The 20,312-nt window shown below is 33.7% G+C and overlaps 1 protein-coding gene across 1 annotated transcript in view; it reads left to right on the top strand.

Moving 5' to 3' along the window:
* Nucleotides 1-15,819, top strand: part of LOC134854226 (uncharacterized) — a 46,246-nt gene extending 30,427 nt beyond the window's left edge. Inside the window, exons 9-11 of the mRNA XM_063870395.1 lie at nt 12,736-12,846; nt 14,215-14,422; nt 15,577-15,819. Coding sequence (XP_063726465.1) covers nt 12,736-12,846; nt 14,215-14,422; nt 15,577-15,647 — 390 coding nt within the window. The 3' untranslated portion in view covers nt 15,648-15,819. The remainder of the gene's footprint in view (nt 1-12,735; nt 12,847-14,214; nt 14,423-15,576) is intronic.
* Nucleotides 15,820-20,312: the final 4,493 nt, after the last annotated feature.

Here is a 20,312-nt window from a genome sequence, read left to right as displayed (position 1 = left end):
TTAAAAGCGTCTTCTGATTGGATACGACAACTAGAACAAAAATGATCAATTTTGTGATTGGAAACGACAATACCCAAAATGGAGCTTTGTTTCCGATTGGACACGACTTTTATCCAAGAATCCCATAAAAGGAAGCTGAAATCTGATTAGACACGACTACAATCCAAATAAGGAAAATCACTTCTGATTGGTTAAACGCACACATTCGAGTTGAAGGTACCCCTAACTAAAAATCATTTTATTTTCAACTTAACTACCGTCAACTACCTGCTCTCTCAGCTCTAAATATCTTATTTTCAACTTATCTTCCGTCAACTACCTCTCTCTCAACTCTTTCTTATTTTTACTCTTGTACTCAATTTATTGCTCAAAATGATCTTCTCAGTGCAAAATAGCAACCTCATGTACTCTGTAGAATTTTCGCTCGATCTAGTACAAATTCAAGTGCGAGAAACAGTGTCTGGAGTTTTTCTGGCACGAATGGATATCCCAATCCAAGTCTGGAGTCTGGAACATGGTGGAAGTGATGCGAAGGGATTTCAACGAACATCATATGATGCAAGTTCCCATCACAGAGAACCAACTTGGAACAGTGCAAATTATGGGGAAGTTTCTGATCATGTGGGAATGAACTATCCCGAAATTCCGGACTCAAGATTTGTGGCTCAACCAGTCGACGACTTCCTCTTTCCTTTGGAGGAGGAAGGATCAGTCGAAAACCCCATCACATTAGATGAAGATGAGGGATTCTCAGAAACAATGACGCCTCCAGTTACACAACAACCACCAGCAATGGAACCTCGTCCAGCTCTGCGTTCTATAGAGAACCTCCAGAACTCTTCTGCTGCTCGACAGCTCTTTGATTAAATGTTTTTGTAATTAAAGGTTGTTTGGTTTTGACTTCGTTTTCTGTAATTATTTTCTTCAATTTCACTTGAATTATGAGAATAGATGAGAGGTTCAAGGTAACCCATTGAAAAACAATTAGAACTTAGTTAAGTGCTTCGAACTCGCACACATGTTAAAAAATTTGATTAATTTTCGCACAAAAATTCAGAAAAACACTAGAAAAACTGTACACAAGTAAAAAGATAGCTAATCGATATTGCATCTTGTACACACTTTTAGCCTTTTGTAGAAAAAGTTGAAACACTTTTCGCATCTTGTTAAAAAAAGTAAAACACTTTTCGCATCTTCTCAAAAAAGATGAAACACTTTTCGCATTATGTCAAAAAAAAATTTGTTAAAAAAATTGAAATGTTTTTTGCAACTTTTTGAAAATCAAAAAAAATATTACATCTTTCTTACATGTTTGAAAATTTTTTGTGCAAAGGTTTTTGACAACGGTGATTTTTTTTTCGGTAATTAATGGTAATTTTGTAAACATATGAGAGAAAATAGATGGAATATCAGAAGTTTTTTTATTGAAAAATTGATATGATCTTCATTTACAAAACCATAACCATCAATAAAACAGTCAATTATTTTTAACAAATCATGTTCATATTTTGAGTTTTGTACTTTACGAACTCTTTCTAGAAAAGCTGAACCAATAGTTTGTGTGGAAGCTAGTTTCTGGTTAGAACATAAGTTGTGACGTTTGAATTTTTTGCGTAACAGTCTTTTCTTTGCAACACTTGGCATTTTTTCTGCTCCTTTCCATTTCAAATTGTGATGAACAGCGCGGTCAAGTTGATTGAAAACTTCGCCAGTTGATGAAATAACATTCGAATAAAATCAGTATTTGTACAGAGTGTAAAGACAATCGATAATTTGGTACGTGAAATGAAAATTACCCAATCGTTGTAAAATTTGATCGAAAGATGAATCAATCAGAAGTATGTGGAACTTACAATTTTCCAAAGAACAGTAAGAATTGTGGGTAGAGACACAAAAATTATTGGTTACTATATATTTTTCGTAAAAATCACTGGAAACGGAAATAAATAGCGATTTTTGACAATACTCTGAATAAAAGCTGGGAAGAGCTTGACACATAGCTGCAGCCATCTGGAACAATGATTTTTGCTGAAAATTGTGGATTTAAATAGGAACACTAACACCTACACAATTCCATATTTGGAAATTTCCCTCAAAAATTCCAATTATAGTTCTATTTCTGTTTATAGTTCAGTGAATGACTCATATTGTTTACTTTCAATTTCGTTTAATCTCAAATTCATTTCTCTTCATCTGATCAGTCTGTTCTTCAAAAATGTACTCAAGAAAAGACACAAGTCCCAATTACATTGAATTCTCAAAAAATCAAACAAGAATTGGGAGATTTGCTTGGTCCGAAAAATCCTACTAAGGGAAAATTTATTTTGAACCCTAATTACAACTATTCAAGAAAAAAGATTTGGGACAACTCGAAAAAAGACAGCAAGTCTATCTTGGTGAAAAAGAAGGAGAAGCAACCTCAGCAATTAGAAATACTGTTATTCACGATGCTGAAAACCTTGGACTCGTTCCTATATTGGAACTCACTTCTGACAAAGAGTCAACTATGGATCAGGAGCTTGCCAACTGCAACAAAGTGTATGACATAGCAACATACAATAGAAGACAAGTTTGTGTCACGATCAAGAAGTACAATATTAACAAACCTCCCTACATTCAGATTCGACTGTTAACCGCAAAAGAGAATGAAGCAATGAAACAAGTTGCCTATGTCAACCAGACTTTGAACGAATTCAAAGAACTGACCCAAATTTTGGGAGACTTTATGTTTGTTGAGAACTGTAATGTACAATAATTTGTGTTGTTTATGTTTTTGTCTTGTAATTTAACTATTTATCCTCAAAATCATTTTTCATTTAGCATTGGTGTTGAACAGTATGAGTTGGAATATTGGTTTTTCAAGAAATTTACTCTTAAAACTTTACAATAAATTGGGACTTTTTCATATTGTTCTAGAAGAAAAGTCCCAAAAAATTTCACTAACAATTATAGAATCACAAAACTTACCGAACTTGCAGAATTTGGACGTAGACTCCCAAATATCTCATTTTGAGTGGATTCTGCATAATGGTAGAAGAAAAATTCACATAGGATACAGATCAGATACCAAAAAAATAGAACTTGTACAATATCGTAGAAATGGAAATCAATGGAAAAATAATCAATCTTTACAACTACAAAGAGAAAAATATGATAAATTAATTGATATGCTTCCTTCATTACTAGGTTATGTAGAGACCTTCAAAAAATCTTGTATCATTATTGACGAATGCACTATAGAAATTGAACGTACAGAAATTGAATGAAATTCTAAGAGTTTTTGAGATTATTAGGCAAGATTTCTCATTAAATACAAAAAGAAAAATTTATTTCTTTGTACCTGTATTTTTTTGGACCCGGACATAAATTTAAAAGAATTGGACCAAAAATTTCCTTTTGGAGGACTAATTGGATACGGAAATTCCTGTATGAATTACTTTTTTGCAAACTCCAAAATTTTTAGACTACATGCAATTCTATATCACTCTGCTGGATCTGTGAAATCTACTAAAAAAAAAAGGTCCTGGATATTGTTATGTTGCACCTTGTCTCCCCAGTTCATGCTTTCTTGGTCACGTGACTGGATGAATTTTCTGTTTATATGTTAAAATATTTGCTTCATCAGTATATGCATTGTTTGATTGTTAATCATTTTTAACAAAAAAATTCCAGAGAAATCAGTTAACAGAATGAGTCTAGTTGTTTTGGATATTGAATGCTATCGAAAGCAATATAGTGAAAGAATTAGGAGTTTATAAGGATGGACAAACAGAAGGATATTCCTTTCTTCCTCCCAAAAAATTCAAACCAACATCCCAATCTTTTTGGTGTACACAGCATCTTCATGGAATCAATTGGAGCAGTGGTTACGAAAAATATACTGAACTTGAAAAAATATTGAAAAATCTAGAAGCCACAGACACGGAATTTTTGCAAAAAGTTATGAAAAATGTAAGATTCTATCAGAATTTTTGGAAACAAAGATTATTAATTTGGATGACTATGCTTGCCCTAAAGTTCAGTTTTTGATATTCAAAGATGAAGAATATGATTGGAGGTGTAGCAACTACCCATTTCGTCATGCAAAAACTCTTCACTGTGCAGAAAGAAAAGCGTTTGCATACGGAACATGGACTCCATGTTTTTTTAACAAATTGTAAATTATATTATTCTTAATGTACTACCATTTTCAAACTTTAATTAAATTTCATTGTCAACTTTTTCTTTTTAGAGTTAAGATGGTCGATCAATGTGACAAGCCCGAAAATTTAAGAAATTTTGTTTTTGATGAAGAAAATCATGAACGAAAATCATGGAAATTGTTTGGACGTACATGTAATAGATCTCTTTTAGTTTTTTTGTGCCAATTTTTTGTTATAGTTTTGATGCTAGTATGTGCAATCGTTCGAATTATGTTATCCACAACATATGAAGAAACAACAGTTTGGGTAGCTATTTTATCAAGTACAGTCGGTTATATTCTACCTTCTCCAAAGCTATGAATAAAATAATATCTACCAAAGAACGCATTTTTATTTCCCTTGTTGGACCAAGTGGATCTGGAAAATCGCATCTTATTTTTGATTGGTTGAAAATTGGTACTTTTCAACCAGCATTCGACAAAATTTTTTATTTTTATCAACATTATCAACCTCTTTATAGTCAAATGCAAAAAAAAACCTTAAATTTATCCGAGGAGTAGATTTTGACTTGATTGAAAATCTCCCCAATAATGGAACTAAGTATTTGCTTATATTTGATGATTCTTGTGAAGAAATTTCAAACTCCAAACAATTTGTAAAAATTGCTACTGCGGGTAGACACAGGGGTTTGAATACAATATACATCAAACACAATTTATTTCATCAAAGCAAATTAGGACGAGATGTAGAGTTACAAAATACACACATAGTCTTGTTCAAGTCGCCGAGGGATGTTTTACAAATCAATACATCAAGTCAACAACTAGGTCTAGGATCTCAATTGAAAGAGTGGTATCAAGATGCAACATTCGTTCCTTATGGTCATTTACTTATTGATTTAACCCCAAAAACAGTTGATTCACTTAGGTATTGCACTAATAGTGGCTCAGTTCCAACAAAATTTTACTTACCAGCTGGAATAGAGACAAATTGTTTGGACGATGAGTACACAATACGTCTTTATTCTCCCAATATTTCAAAAATTTTCCCTAAGGCTTCGAAAACAATTCATTCTCAATTGCCCAAAAGATTTCATTCAGTTTCTGAGCGAGTGTTTAGTAAACCTATTAAGAGGAGAGCTTCGAGATCTTCGGAAAAAAGACGTAGTAAAATATCGAAAAGAAATTTCAGAACTAACACAAAAAAGAACTCCTCTACACAAAAGAAGAATTCTTTTAAGTTCAACTAAAGGGTTACAATTGATATCTATCATCACCCCTTTTGTCATTGAACGATTGACATAGTATGGAACAGTTTGTTTTAATTCCGTACTCAGTTTATCAATCACAAAGTACACTTCCAAGAAAACAAAACTTGGAACAAAAGCAAGTAAAAGAGGAGATTGTACCCAAAAAATTTTGATTCTGTTTACAGTGCTGTAAATGCGAGGTTGAAAACGAGCAACAATAAGCATATTTTTGATTTAATTTTGAATTCTCCTAGAATTCAAATCAGCCAGTCAGACAATTTTATATTGGATAATCGAGATACAAAAGAATCTATTGTAGACTTTGTGTGTGCACTAAAGCGAAAAAATACCGATTTTCCAGATATTTACTTTACTATTTTGGAAGCAACACATATTCCTCCTAAACTTGTTATTAACAAGAATGCCAAAGCAAAAGATAGAGGAACTTGGATCCCTTTCAAAATCTGAAAAGGTAAAACTAAACAGATTGTATTCTAGGGGCAGAGCTGCGTACGGTTCTATTCAAAACTTGAGTAAAGCGAGTGGTTTATCAAAAAAGAAAGTAGAAAAGTTTTTACAAACCAAGACATCGTATACAAAATTTGGTCCACCAATCAGGCCTTTCCGAAGACTTCAAGCGTTTTCTAAATATATCAATGAAATCTGGTGTATGGACTTGGCTTTTGTAGACAAGTTAGCTAGTCAAAACAATGGAGTCAAGTATTTATTAGCTGCTGTAGATATTTTTTCGAGATTTGTCAGAGTTCAAACAATGAAAACAAAGTGTGCCAAAGACACTTTACAAGCTTTTAGAAAAATGATTTCTCGAAAAAACACTCCTGAAAAACTTTGGGTTGATAAAGGAACAGAATATGGGGGAACTTTTAAAAAGTTTTGCAAGGAGAAAGACATTGAAGTTTACTCAAAAATGAGTGAAACCAAAGCTGCATTTGCAGAGAGAGAGCAATTCAATCCTTAAAACATATAATATATCGTTACATTGAAGATCATGGCGAAAAATTTATCCCCAAATTGCAGCAATTTCTTTCTACATTGAACTGCCGCAAAAATCGATCAATTGGAAAATCTCCCAGAGATGTGAAAAACAGTGATTTTTTATCAATATTGTATAACAAATCATTCAAGAAATATACTAAACCAAAATTCAAAATTGGTGATAGAGTTAGAATTTCGAAAAATGATATTCCGTTCCGGAAAGGATACAGGCCACAGTTTACAGATTTTTGAAATTTCGGCAATATCTACAAAAAAACCTCGAACATACATCATCAAAGATCTCGAAAAAGAAGAAATTCTGGGAAAATTTTATGAAAAAGAGCTGAGAAAATGTTCAGATTAGTGGTAAGTCAAATTTTTTAAATTGAGCTTCTAGCGATCAGTTGTCATGGATTTTTTTACTATTGAGCTAGTTTCTAATGCTTCTTTTAATTGTTATTCGAATAACAGTCTTAGTTCCTTTACAAATTTTCTACCGGAACAAATACATCTAAAAGGAGAATGCGAGGTTGCTATTTCAGAATTATCGTACCCTTCTTTGTACCAAAACGTTACAGAGGGAAAGTTTACTTTCGTAGATGGACGAGAAAGTCCTGAGGAAAAAAGAAAAATTCAACCGATGCATGTTGAACCTGGATTGTATCCAAGTATTGTTGATATAGTTGTAGCCATGAATGACAAAGTTCGAAAACGTATAGGCGCACAAAAATATGAATATAACGGAATTTATGTATCAGTAGATAAGATTGCACAAAAAGTTGCCATTCATTTACCTGAGGATCAATCAGTGTTTATAATTCAAAGTGCTGATTTGAGTCACATTTTTGGTTGTGATTTAGAACAAAATCAGACAGGTGTTATAATGAAAGGAAAAGGACCACATTATCCTCAGTATTGTTACGACATTATAAGAATACATTCCTTAATGATTTATAGTGATATTATAGAATATAATATAGTAGGCAATACAATAACTCCATTACTACGTTGTATTCCTTTCATTTCCAAATTAAAAAATGGAGACATAATATCTACAGGACAGTACATGAACTATCAATCCTTCACAAATCTACAACTTAAAAAACTAATAAAAAACTCTTTCCACAGCATAAAAATAGAACTAAGGGATACTACAGGTGAAAAAATTCCTTTTGTGTCCGTAGGAATTACACGAGTTGTCCTCTTGTTTCGCAAGATTTCGGATAATCATTTTTGATTTATACTTCATACGAAATGGTTGCTCAAAGTTCAGCTAATTTTCCTATTTTTCGTGGACATGCAAGGCAGCGTGGAAGAGGTTTTGGTGCTCTTGCACAAACCTTTGGGATAACTGCAATTCCTTTCATTAAAAAATATATAGTCCCAGCTGCAAAAAGAATCGGAGCAGATTTATTTGAAATTGCCGCTCCAGAGATTGGAGAAATTGTCAGTGGACGAAAAAAACTCAAAACGTTTGCAAAAGATGTTGGAACAAAAACAGTTCGAAAACAGCTGGGAGTTGGAAAAAAGAAATCCAATCGTAGAACAAGAAGAACCATTTCTCGAAAGAGTAGTTCAAAAATCAGTCGCTCTCGCAAAGACATTTTTGACAAGATAAAATGAGTGTAAATCAAAGTAGTCATTTTCGGTACGGAGCGTTTACAAATTCCTCTTTGGAGATTTTTGATAAACTCGCAGTTTTGGAAACAATTATGTCATCTTACACACAAGAAGTATTCCCCAGTACTTCTCTGGATGAAAGCAGTATTGAGTTTGAATTTGAAACGGATCGTAATCTCTACTTGGATATGGGTGATACCCATCTTAGCTTAAAGCTTCAACTTTTCAAAGGAAGATTGTTTGATGCTTTCAAAAAAGAAAAAGCAGAACATAAAGCAAAATCGGAGGAAGATTCAGATGAGGAACCACAAACTTACTTAACTTATGTAAACAATCTACTACATTCTCTATTCTCCAACTGTGAAGTTTATTTTAACAATACAATGGTTTACAATGCCAATGGATTATATCCTCATAAGGCACAGATATCGAACGAATTCAACTCGTCAGCAGTGAGTAATAAAGGAATTCTTGCTTGTCATGGATACAGTTTTGAAGAAAATCCTGATGCATTTGATATGTATTCATTCACTGATAGATCAAATTCCTTGGGAACAGGGATAACTTTTTCACTCTATGGGAGGCTCGTCATTGATTTGTTTACTTGCGAAAAACTGTTGCTACCAAATACCAAAGTTCGAATTAAACTTATTCGAGCTAGACCTAATTTTTACATGTTATCTGATAATCCAAATGTCAGTCTGAAAATAGTTGATTGTTCACTGTTTACAAGAAGAATTTTAGTAGCTGAACCTAATCATCAATATTTGCAATGGAATCTGGAAAGGGAACCTGCTCATTACAATTACATGGAAACTATAGCAAGAACCTTTATCATTCCATCTCGTCAAAACCAGTTTATTCAGGAAAACGTTTTCAATAATGCCCCAATCAGAAGGATAGCTGTTGCAATGAATACAAATTCGGCTGTTACGGGATCTTTTTATGAAAATCCTTTCAATTATCAACAATTTCATTTGAGAGAGCTTAGAATTATTCGGGGTGGAAGAGCAATTATTTCATTAGAAACAATTTCTCCTTGTCGACCCTATGTTACAACAATGAAAGCAATGCAGTTTAACGAAGATTTTCCAGCTCTTCCTATGGAAGATTTTCAAAATCACTATATTCTAGTTTTCGACTTGACTTCACTACAGGATGCCGCTGAACACTTGCATTATCCAGAACTTAGTGGAGAAAGCTTGAGATTAGAAATGTTTTTCCAATTTCCCTTGGAGCAAGTAACGGAAGTGATAGTCTTGGGAGAAAGTCTATCAAATATTCAAATTGACAAATTCGGAACAGTCGCTAAAAATGTTTAATTTTTTTGAGTTTTCAGGTTCCTATAAAAATATTGTAACTTTTTTGGGACTTTTCTTTGTTATTATCTCTGTACTATCTATTTTGTTTTTCTTCAGACCTAAAGCTCGAGAAAAATAGAGAAGGAATGCTGTTTAGTTGAAAACCCGAGACACTTCTTCAACCTAGACTGTAAAACAGTATTCAATAAACTTTGCCCACTATATAAAGCTTGTGTATGGGACTTTGTTGATTCAATTCCTAAATGTGTGTAAGTCATTATTCTTCCTCTTTTTTAAACCTAAAGTACACTATCAAACTATCAATTTCATTTTTAGCTGTAAATCAGCCTACAATTGCAAAGATGGATAACATTTCAATTTTGCAAATTATTGAAAGAATTCCAGAGCTCAGGTTCAAGTACATGGGATCATACCCTTCTGATACAGTACCTCAACTAACAAAATACTCTTTTGCAATTATTAACTCAGCCCCAAGCAATGATAGAGGAGAACACTGGATTATGATTGCTCGAATGAATAAAAGCTACTACTTTGCAGATTCTTTGGGAAGGAAGAGATCAAATTACCCCTTTTTGACGAAAAAGTTTCGACGAATGGTTCTTCGAAAGCTACAAAAGACTGAAAATTTGTGTGGTTTTTATGCAATTTATTCAGCGTTTCTCCTTTTAAATTCTTCCAAAAGAACTTGAATAATGTTCATGATGTGTATGTTTTGAACTTTATCAGTAATTTTATGTAAAAGTGCATTTTTTTTGTAAGTGTAAATTTTTGCAGTAATTTTACTATACGATGTAGTGAATTGTTTGATTATTTATGTAATTTAACTTTTTAAATTCCTTAGATTTTTTACGAAAAGCATCTTAGCAACTAACCCTTTGATGAAATACGGAGAATGATGATGGAATATGGATGTTGTAGTCCCCCAATTGAAAGATTTAATGATGGAGTAGATAAATTTACGAAAATTGTAACCAATTTCTAGTAAATTGTATAATTTTCTTAAAAGTTTACTCTGAGAAAGATGGAAAAATTATTACACAAAATTATCAGAACCAAAAAAAAATATGATACTATGTTTTTCTCAGTGTAAACTTTTACCGTGGCAGAGAAATTGATAAATTTGGATGATAATTTTTTTTTGGAAAATTTGGAAATTTCAAAGAATTTTTTAAAGATTAAAGACAAAGTGATAAAAGAGAACTGAAATGAATCGTAGCAAGCAATATGACAGAATAAATAAACCAATTGAGGTAAAAATAAGTGAGATAATTATGTGAAAAAAAGATAAAATAAGTCATAAAATTAACAAGTGTAATGAACCTGTCATCCGTTCTCCAGATAACCTGCGGAAAAAAGATTAAGTAGGATATAAAAGTAATCAACCATGAGGAGCTGTCAAGATTCCCCTGATATCCCGTGGAGCGGAATAACTAACCTGTCAAAGATAATCCCCTCTTGACAATTTTCCCCAGATAACCTGAGGGAAAATAAATAACATGAAATAAGAATTTAAGATTCTTTCGAGAAAAAAAATATTCCGTGATATATTAGTTTATGATCCCATACTCTTAAATCGAAACTTAATTTTCGTCGAAACTTACCATCTGAAACTTACCATCCAAAAAAAAATTTTCAATTTTTAATAAAAAAATTGTTTTTTCAAGATAAAAATGTATTTGCAAGTAAAACTTAAAAAAAATTTAAAAAATTTTTCTGAAACTTACCATACCGAATTTTTGTAAGACATGATAGTCCTTACATATCACAAATCGTAGAAGTTAGCTAAGAAACGCAAGTATCGGCAAAATCGAGCTCAAAAAATTCGGGCGCCAAAAATTTTTCTGAAACTTACCATCTTACCATCTCAAACCTACCATCGTAATACATTGGGAAAGCTATCATCGTAATACATTAGGAATCATATTCGCTAATGAGTTCTTAATTACCTACAATGAATTTCCTATACATAGCGAAATCTATACATGGGAAATTCGGGCGCCGAAAAATAATTACCATCTGAAACCTTACCATATGAAACCTTACGATCTTAATACATTGGGAAACCTATTCCCTATCTTAATACATTGTAGACTCTATACCCAATCTTAATACATAGCTTGGAGACCGGATACTCTATTCCCTATCTTAATACATGGGGGTCTCCAACCACCCCCCCCCCCCCCTGATCAGCTCACCCTTCTACTACTAGTGAGTCTAGTTTTTATATCAAAGTGAGTCTAGTCTAGAAGTGCCATCCTACCATAGAAACCTTTATTTTTGTAAATAAACTTTGCGTAAACTTTTAGAGCTTATACCTTTGCTAATACTTGTTGTGCTACATAAGAGGCTAATTTAGATATAATTTCCTGAATTTCACAAATTAGTTTGCATTATTTTAATTTTTGTATCATTGCAATTGTTCTTGATTTTTTGTCGTCTATTGTCAACCCAATATGACAAAATGGCATTCAAATTTTCCAATTTGTTTCCAAGTTGTGGTAGATGTGCAGTATCATGTGCTGTAACATTTGATCATTAAAAAGTTAACACAGTGATGCATTTTTACTTCATCAAATGGACCGAAAAAAGTTAATTGTTTCAAACAGCAGTACACTGATAAGAAGCTCAATTTCAGAAATTTTCCAACGCAATGTATCTCGTGTTTTTTTTTGAAATGCTTAATTTATACATAATTCGGCTTTATGCTTTCCAATTTATTACGTGCAAAATTGTATCTTTTTGTGTTTGGTGCCCCTTTTACGGTATCAAATTGGCAATTTATTTGCATATGTACCTTGATTGTTTGCGTGGCTAGTTTTTGAGTAATTTAAGCATCCGTGGCTGAGTGGTTAGTGCGTGAGACTCAAAGTTGCAAGGCCGTAGAGTCGAATTGTACACGTAGCCGAGTTTTTGCTAATTCAGCTTATTTCTACTTTTCTTATTCCACTTGAAAGAATGATTTTTGGTTGTGTTCTCGCAAGTGTTTGCGAATCCCAGCATGGCCTCTGTAAAAATTATTTCCTATCTAGTGCAGTTTTATTTAAAACAAACAAAAAGAAGCAAAATTATTGACTGACAAAAGATTGAGAGGAAGCCGTTAGATCTGAAGTTCTGTTTTTCGAAACTGATTGTATTTTTTGTAGAAATAGTCTTGAAATGAGCATATGGTCATTTTTTTTTCTTTCAGTGACGGTTGAAAGGACTTTTTATATGGTATCACCTTCACACTGCGAGTTTTCTTGAGGTAGCCAAAATGCTTTGGAAAAACACCCTACACTATAATTTTTTCCTTATTCTCTTAGGGTTCGCTCGGTTGGGGGTGAATAGGAATCCATCATTTAAGTGAAGAATCAAATCATCAAAGAAGTGAATAGTTTTTGAGCGAAAGATATTAACTGGATTTTAGTCGTACAAAGTGGACGGGTTCTGCGGTTCATTTGGGTTCATTTCATCTATGACTAATCACTTCTGCGGTGGTTGCAACAGACTCAGACTCACTGCAGACGGACACCTCAAGGTAAGCGTCTTCCCAGGTTCTACACATTCCCCTGTAAAGCCACCCGTCAGTGTGTATGTACAAGCAATGCTTGTTTGTATAAGATCAATTTCTACTCCCCTCACTTTTTCGCAAATTTTTGTGTTCTTTTCGTTTTTTTTTCCAGGAAAAGTTATAAATTTTGTTCACGCTAACTTTTGAGTTTTTCGCGGTTTGACTTTGATGCTTTTTTAAGTTCGGTGCGTTTCCATTGTTAAAAGTAAGGCAAACTCCACTATTGAACAGCGAAAGTGTAAAGGTCTCGAAAGACGTGATCGAATTCAGTTTTGGAACTGGAGTTTTATTTTCAGATTTTCCAGCCAAAATAACAAATTTATTTACCGATCTAGTTTTCATACTTTTCTTCATTTCTAAAATTCTTTTTGTTTGTCGATTTAGTAATTCATGAAATTTTTTCTTGAGATTCTTTGTTTACACTAGCGTCAGCTTAGTGTGTTATTTAAGAACCTTTTTTTCTAACCTAACTCGGCAAAAAAAGTGTTCACTTATTTGGAAATTTCACTGTAGCATTGGAAATTGCATAGCATCTGTTCTCTGTTTTATTTGCGGCTCTTCTTTAGTCTTCTATCTTAGAGCTACAATTAAGCTTCCGTGACTGAGTGAAAGGTGTGTGTGACTCTTAACTGCAAGGTGGCAGGTTCGAATTTCAGACGTAGCCGATTTTTTTTTGTTAATTCGAGGCTTATTTCTATTTTTCATTTTGAACTTTATCAAGCTGCTTTTTGTTGTCTTCTCGAAAGTGTTTGCGAAGCGAAAGTCCGCCTCTGTGTTGAAGTTTATTTTGTTTGTCTAGTTTGCTAATAGTGCTGATTTTGGTATGATGTTAATCATTTGTAGTTGAATTATCTGTGTGGCGAGATTGAGGTTTTTCCTGAGTGTGATCACGATTAAAAGGGAATGTACTATCAGCATTTTAGTCAGCATTTTAGTCAGGTGGCGGATTTTCAAAAATGTTTCGAAAATTTTGTCGACCTTTTTTTTAGATCGACCGAAATTGGCCAAATTTTCTGCACCGCAGGCAAAATTTTGAAAAAAAAAAACAATCCAAAAAAGGCGTTTTTAGGCACTTTTTGGAAAATTTTGACCAAAAAATCACATTTTTTCGGCGCGCGCTCCCCCCTCAAAATTAGTATAAATTGGCGCCCAAGGCGCCTTTAGAAAAATTTTATGGTCGGTCGGCCAAAAAAGGATTTTTTAAAAAGTACCAAAGGGGGGACCCTTTGGGTCGGCAGGGGGTCGAATCCCTGATTGTTTCTGAAATTTGTCTTATGCTTCTTTAATTGTTTTTGAAGTTTGTCTTACGTTTCATGTGTCTAATATTGTTCTTAGGTCTGCCTTTTCGATACAAACGAAGTGTCCATTCGTGACGTCATTAGAAATACGCAACTAAGGGGTCAAATCTCACGATCAAAAGAAATCGAGAAGACAATATCACGAGATTTGGAGAGTAGTGTCGGGCTAAAGGACGGGTTGATTGAAAAGAAGGTGGAAGAGGTGGTGACGGAAGCTCTAGGGAAGAAATTCTTCAGTCATGGAGGTTCGGTTATGACTAGTTATACCTATTCATTGAATCTCGAAGATATTTTAAACTATATTTCACGAACTCGACGATATCAGTTTTGTACAGATTGTTTTTCTAAGTTCAGAAAAATTTATTCACAGCAAAACGAAATTTTAAGTGTAAGAGAATAAAGTGATTGTCACTTATAAATGTGGCGATAATCTTTTTCCACTTTAAAGTCTTTTGACCACGCTCAATTTGCTCAATTTTGATGAGTTTTTTTGGTTTGACTTTTAATTTTCTTTACAGCATAAATGTAAAGGTCACCAAAAACGTGAATGATTTCTTACTTCAAAAAATGTGTTTAATTTTCCTAATTCCCAGCGGAAATTGCGCCAATTATAAAAGAGCCAAAAAGTGCTTATCATAAACAGTTCTTGACGGGGCGGATAATGGGGGGGGGGGCTTTGGGCGGACGCACCCCTCCCCCCTCAGGGATTCGACCCCCTGCCGACCCAAAGGGTCCCCCTTTGTACTATTTTGAGATATCTATATTTGCTGACGGACCCTAAAAATCCGATCTATACTAACTTTGAGGGGGGAGCGCAGGCCGAAAAAACGCGATTTTTTGGTCGAAATTTTCTAAAAAGTGCCTAAAAACGCCTTTTTTTGCCTTTTTTCAAAAATTTGTCTGCGGCGCAGAAATTTTGTTCAGATTAGTGTCTGTTTAATGCTTTGAGAGAGCTCGGAAAATCATTTTGGTCGACCTAAAAAAAAGGTCGACAAAATTTTCAAACTTTTTTTAAAATCCGATCCCCCCCTATTGAGAAAATCCTAGATCCGCCGATTAGTTGTTGACTTTCAAATTAGGGATAGATCAAAAAATTTTTCGAAAAAGTAGGCGAGCGATTTCAATTTTAGGAATTATTGGAAGTTTTTGACCGAAAATATTGTTTTTTCGGCGCGGACCAAATGGGTACCAGGGTGATCAGTGGGTCGAATTTCACCATGATTGATTTTTTTTCTACAAAATTCGAAAAAAAAAATTCAAAAGTTCCATTCGTTTTTTTTTCAGTTTCCTTGAGTTCTTTTACACTTCTGTTGGCTAGGTTTTAAAATTTTGCGCAAAAAAATGAACAGTTCTTCGATGATGGTTATAATTGCAGCTAAGGTCATTTATTTTGTTTTAGGACGAACTGAAGAAATAGCGCAAGGAAAACTGGCTCAGGGAAACCGCTCCATGATTTTGATAGGAGGATGATGTATCCAATCGTTAGATAGCTGATTTGCCAATAAAAAAACTCTATAAACTAGTTTTACTATTCTATTAACGAGTTTTTGTTTCAAGTTTTCATCTTTATCAGGTGGAACACGCAACTCAGTTAAGTGCGCTTCCTCGAAAGGCTAATTTTCGAAAAGGAATTCTTAAAGTACAATTCATTGTCATAATCGTAATTTGAAAACCGCTCACGTGTTTCCACAAAAACTTCATGCTCTTTCATATGTGCAAGTCCCATGAAAAAACGACCACGGAAGCAGCATAGGTGCATTTTTTACTTTATTTCAGGGGTAGCTTTTCGCGCCAAGTTAACTATCTTCAAACTAGTTACGTAACAGTATTGAGACAACCGCGTATTCATACTCGTCAGAAAGCAGACAAATATTATATTAACCAATCAGGATCGAGATAGGGGCAAACTTGCGAAATTAGTTATTGATTATTTCGTAAGTTTTCTTTCTCATCTCAATTCTGATTGGTTAGTATAGTTTTTGTCTTCTCACTGACGAGCATGAAAAAGCGGTTGTCTGAATACAGACCGCACTCCCTCCAACCTTAATAAAAAAAAGGTGGGATAAATATTTTAGTAATATATTTTGAGATACTGAAACTTTCTGATAATCTGACTGTGTGGGTGATCTGACTGTGTGGGTGATGAGGCACTACTAATAAGACACTGACTCGTCTGACGGCGGCATTTGCACTAAAACGCAGTTTTCTAATAAACTAGTCATAAAATAATTTAGTAATATATTTTGAGATTTTGAAACTTACTGATAATCTGACTGTGTGGGTGATCTGACTGTGTGGGTTATGAGGCACTAGTAATAAAACACTGACTCGTCTGAATGCGGCATTTACACTAAAAAACAGTTTTCCTAAAAACTATTCTTAAAATTTCTAGTAATCTTTTATATTAAATGTAACTCCGAATGCGCTATGGAAGCAATGTTTAACTGAACGCCATGTTTTAGCTTTGCCGAAATCAACATTTCAAAAATTCTTAAGGCTTAACGTTTAAAAGAAGGCCTAGAATGTTCCAGAACTTTCAAATTTCCTTAAGTCTAGAATATTCTAGAATTGTTACGTAACAGTATTTAGCCAACCGCGTATTCATACTCGTCAGTAAGCAGACAAACTTTATATTAACCAATCAGGATCGAGATAGGGGCAAACTTGCGAATTTAGTTACTGATTATTTCCTAAGTTTGCTTTCTCATCTCAATTCTGATTGGTTAGTATAGTTTTTGTCTACTCACTGACGAGTATGAATACGCGGTTGTCTGAATACAGACCGCACTCCCTCCAACCTTAATCAAAAAAGGTGGGATAAATATTTTAGTATTATATTTGAGATTTGAGATACTGAAATTTACTGATGATCTGAATGTGTGGGTGATCTGACTGTGTGGGTGATCTGACTGTGTGGGTGATGAGGCACTACTAATAAGACACTGACTCGTCTGACGGCGGCATTTGCACTAAAACGCAGTTTTCTAATAAACTAGTCATAAAATAATTTAGTAATATATTTTGAGATTTTGAAACTTACTGATAATCTGACTGTGTGGGTGATCTGACTGTGTGGGTTATGAGGCACTAGTAATAAAACACTGACTCGTCTGAATGCGGCATTTACACTAAAAAACAGTTTTCCTAAAAACTATTCTTAAAATTTTTAGTAATCTTTTATATTAAATGTAACTCCGAATGCGCTATGGAAGCAATGTTTAACTGAACGCCATGTTTTAGCTTTGCCGAAATCAACATTTCAAAAATTCTTAAGGCTTAACGTTTAAAAGAAGGCCTAGAATGTTCCAGAACTTTCAAATTTCCTTAAGTCTAGAATATTCTAGAATTGTTACGTAACAGTATTTAGCCAACCGCGTATTCATACTCGTCAGTAAGCAGACAAACTTTATATTAACCAATCAGGATCGAGATAGGGGCAAACTTGCGAATTTAGTTACTGATTATTTCCTAAGTTTGCTTTCTCATCTCAATTCTGATTGGTTAGTATAGTTTTTGTCTACTCACTGACGAGTATGAATACGCGGTTGTCTGAATACAGACCGCACTCCCTCCAACCTTAATCAAAAAAGGTGGGATAAATATTTTAGTATTATATTTGAGATTTGAGATACTGAAATTTACTGATGATCTGAATGTGTGGGTGATCTGACTGTGTGGGTGATCTGACTCTGTGGCTGATGAGGCACTAGTAGTAAAACACTGACTCGTCTGACGGCGGCATTTGGACTAAAACACAGTTTTCTGATAAAGTAGTCATAAAATAATTTAGTACTATATTTTGAGATTTTGAAACTTACTGATAATCTAACTGTGTGGGTGATCTGTTTGTGTGGTTTATGAGGCACTAGTAATAAAACTCTGACTCGTCTGACGGCGGCATTTATACTAAAAATTAGTTTTCTCAAAACCTATTCTAAAATTTTTTAGTAATCTTTTATATTAAATGTAACTCCGAATGCGCTATGGAAGCAAAGTTTAACTGAACGCCATGTTTTAGCTTTGCCGAATGCAACGTTTAAAAAATTCCTAAAGCCGAACGTTTAAGAGAAGGCCTAGAATGTTCTACAACTTTCAAATTTTCTTAAGTCTGGAATTTTCTTGAATAGTTTTTTTGCCAAAGTTCAATTCTGTAGACAAGATGGTCTCAATTCATTTTTACGGCTAGACAGTGCCTGACCATTTCTTTCAGAATTTTGCGTTCTTAGATTGATTTCATTCTGAAACGAATCAACTAAAAACAACAACCTCCTTGATAGAAAAACTAGCTGTTTGCAAACCGATTTGCACTATGAATTGCTTTGAATTTTTTCGAAGTTTCATCGCTTGCATAGCTTGCTTAGAAAAACATTTACTTTTCTCCAATCGATTTTCTCTGTAAAAATTTGAGATAATTTAAAGTTTTATTGCCTCAATAGCTTGCTTAGAAAAACTTTGCGCGAACCGATTTGCTCCTTGAAATAACTTGAAAAATTCAAAAGTTTCATCGCATGCATCGTGTGCTCAGAAAAACGTTGAAGTATTTCAAGTTGTCCCATAGACCGAATCGTTTTGCGAAAAACTCAATTTTTTAAAGCGAAGCTTTTGCAAACATTTTGCAAGCAAGCTTTTTGCAAAGTAACTTAAAATATTTAAAGTTTTCAAAGCTTTAATAGCTCGCTGAGATAAACTTAAGTTTTTCGCAAAACGATATCAGTCTATGAAACAACCTGAAATAATTCCATATTTCATTGCTTTAAAGGCTTGCTTTGAAAAATTTCAACTTCCTGAGCCTATTAAGTCTGTAAATTAACTTGAAATAGTTCAGATTTTTATAGCCCTAAAAGGTTGCTGCTAAGAAACACTTAATTTTTCGCGAACCGATTCGATCAACCAAATTTTTTCGAAAATTCTAAGTTACATAGGTTGAATAAGCTGCTTAGAAGACTGTAAGCCTGCTATATTTTTTGCTAGCCCTTTTTTCCATTTCAACTTCTCGAAATAACTTGAAGTATTTTGAAGTTTCATAACTTAATTAGCTTGCTTAGAATCATTTAAATTTGTTGCCAACAGATTGGCTTCAGGCAATTATCTGAAATTTTGAAAATGTTTTTTTTTGCCTGAATAATATATAATTTTTTTTTGTAAAAGATTCGATCTAATGAACGATATGAAATACTTCAAAGTTTCTTGAAATGCTTGTTTAGAACGACCTGCTAGAACGACTTGAACATTTCGCGAACTGATTCGGCCCATAAAATAACTTGAAATAATTCAAACTTTCATAACCTTTAATAGCTTTTTCAAGAAAAACTGGCTTTTCGTGAACCGATTTGGTCTAAGAGATAAGTTGACGCGTATCAAAGCTTAGGCCAACTAGCTAGCATACCAAAACTTGTTTTTATTTTGCTAATCACTTTGATCTGTCAAATATCTTGAAATAGTTAGAAATACCATCGCGTGATTGGCTCCAGTAGAAAAACTTGAAATAGTTAGAAATTCCATCGCGTGATTGGCTCCAGTAGAAAAAAAATTGAAATAGTTCTTATCCGGTTAAGTTTATGAACTGATATCAAAAAACCAAAGTTCCATTGATTTTTAACGGCTTCGAAATAAATTTTATTTTTCGCTTTCCGATTCGCTGTGGTTGGTTTCAAAGGTGTATAGCTTGAGAGGCTTGCTTAAGAAAAACTATAGCTTTCCGTGAACCAATTCGTTCTAAAATGTTTCAAAGCATAATATTAATAGCCAACATTCATTCTATGAAAAACTTTGAAATAATTCCAAGTTTCATAGCTCTAACAGTTTGATTAGAAAAACTTAAAACTTTTGCAAATCAGTTCGCTGTGTGAAGTAACATGAAATATTATAAAAAGTAATCGCTTGATTAGCTTACTAAGAAAATTTTTTACTGTTCGCCAACTGATTCGCTCTATTGAACAACGTGAATTTTTTCAAAATTTCCGTGCTTCATTAGCTTGCCTTGAAAATTTCACTTTTTTCGCGAATTTATTCGCTCTATGAAACAAATTTAAATAAGTCAATGTTTTTCGCTTGAAAAACCTAAAGTTTCGCCTTCCGACTTGCTTCATGAAACATTTTGAATTATTTTAAAAATTCAGCTTGAATAGCTTGCTT

This window comes from Symsagittifera roscoffensis, chromosome 9 (assembly GCF_963678635.1).
Source record: "Symsagittifera roscoffensis chromosome 9, txSymRosc1.1, whole genome shotgun sequence".
Lineage (NCBI taxonomy): Eukaryota > Metazoa > Xenacoelomorpha > Acoela > Convolutidae > Symsagittifera > Symsagittifera roscoffensis.
This window is presented reverse-complemented; position numbering and strand designations above follow the sequence as displayed.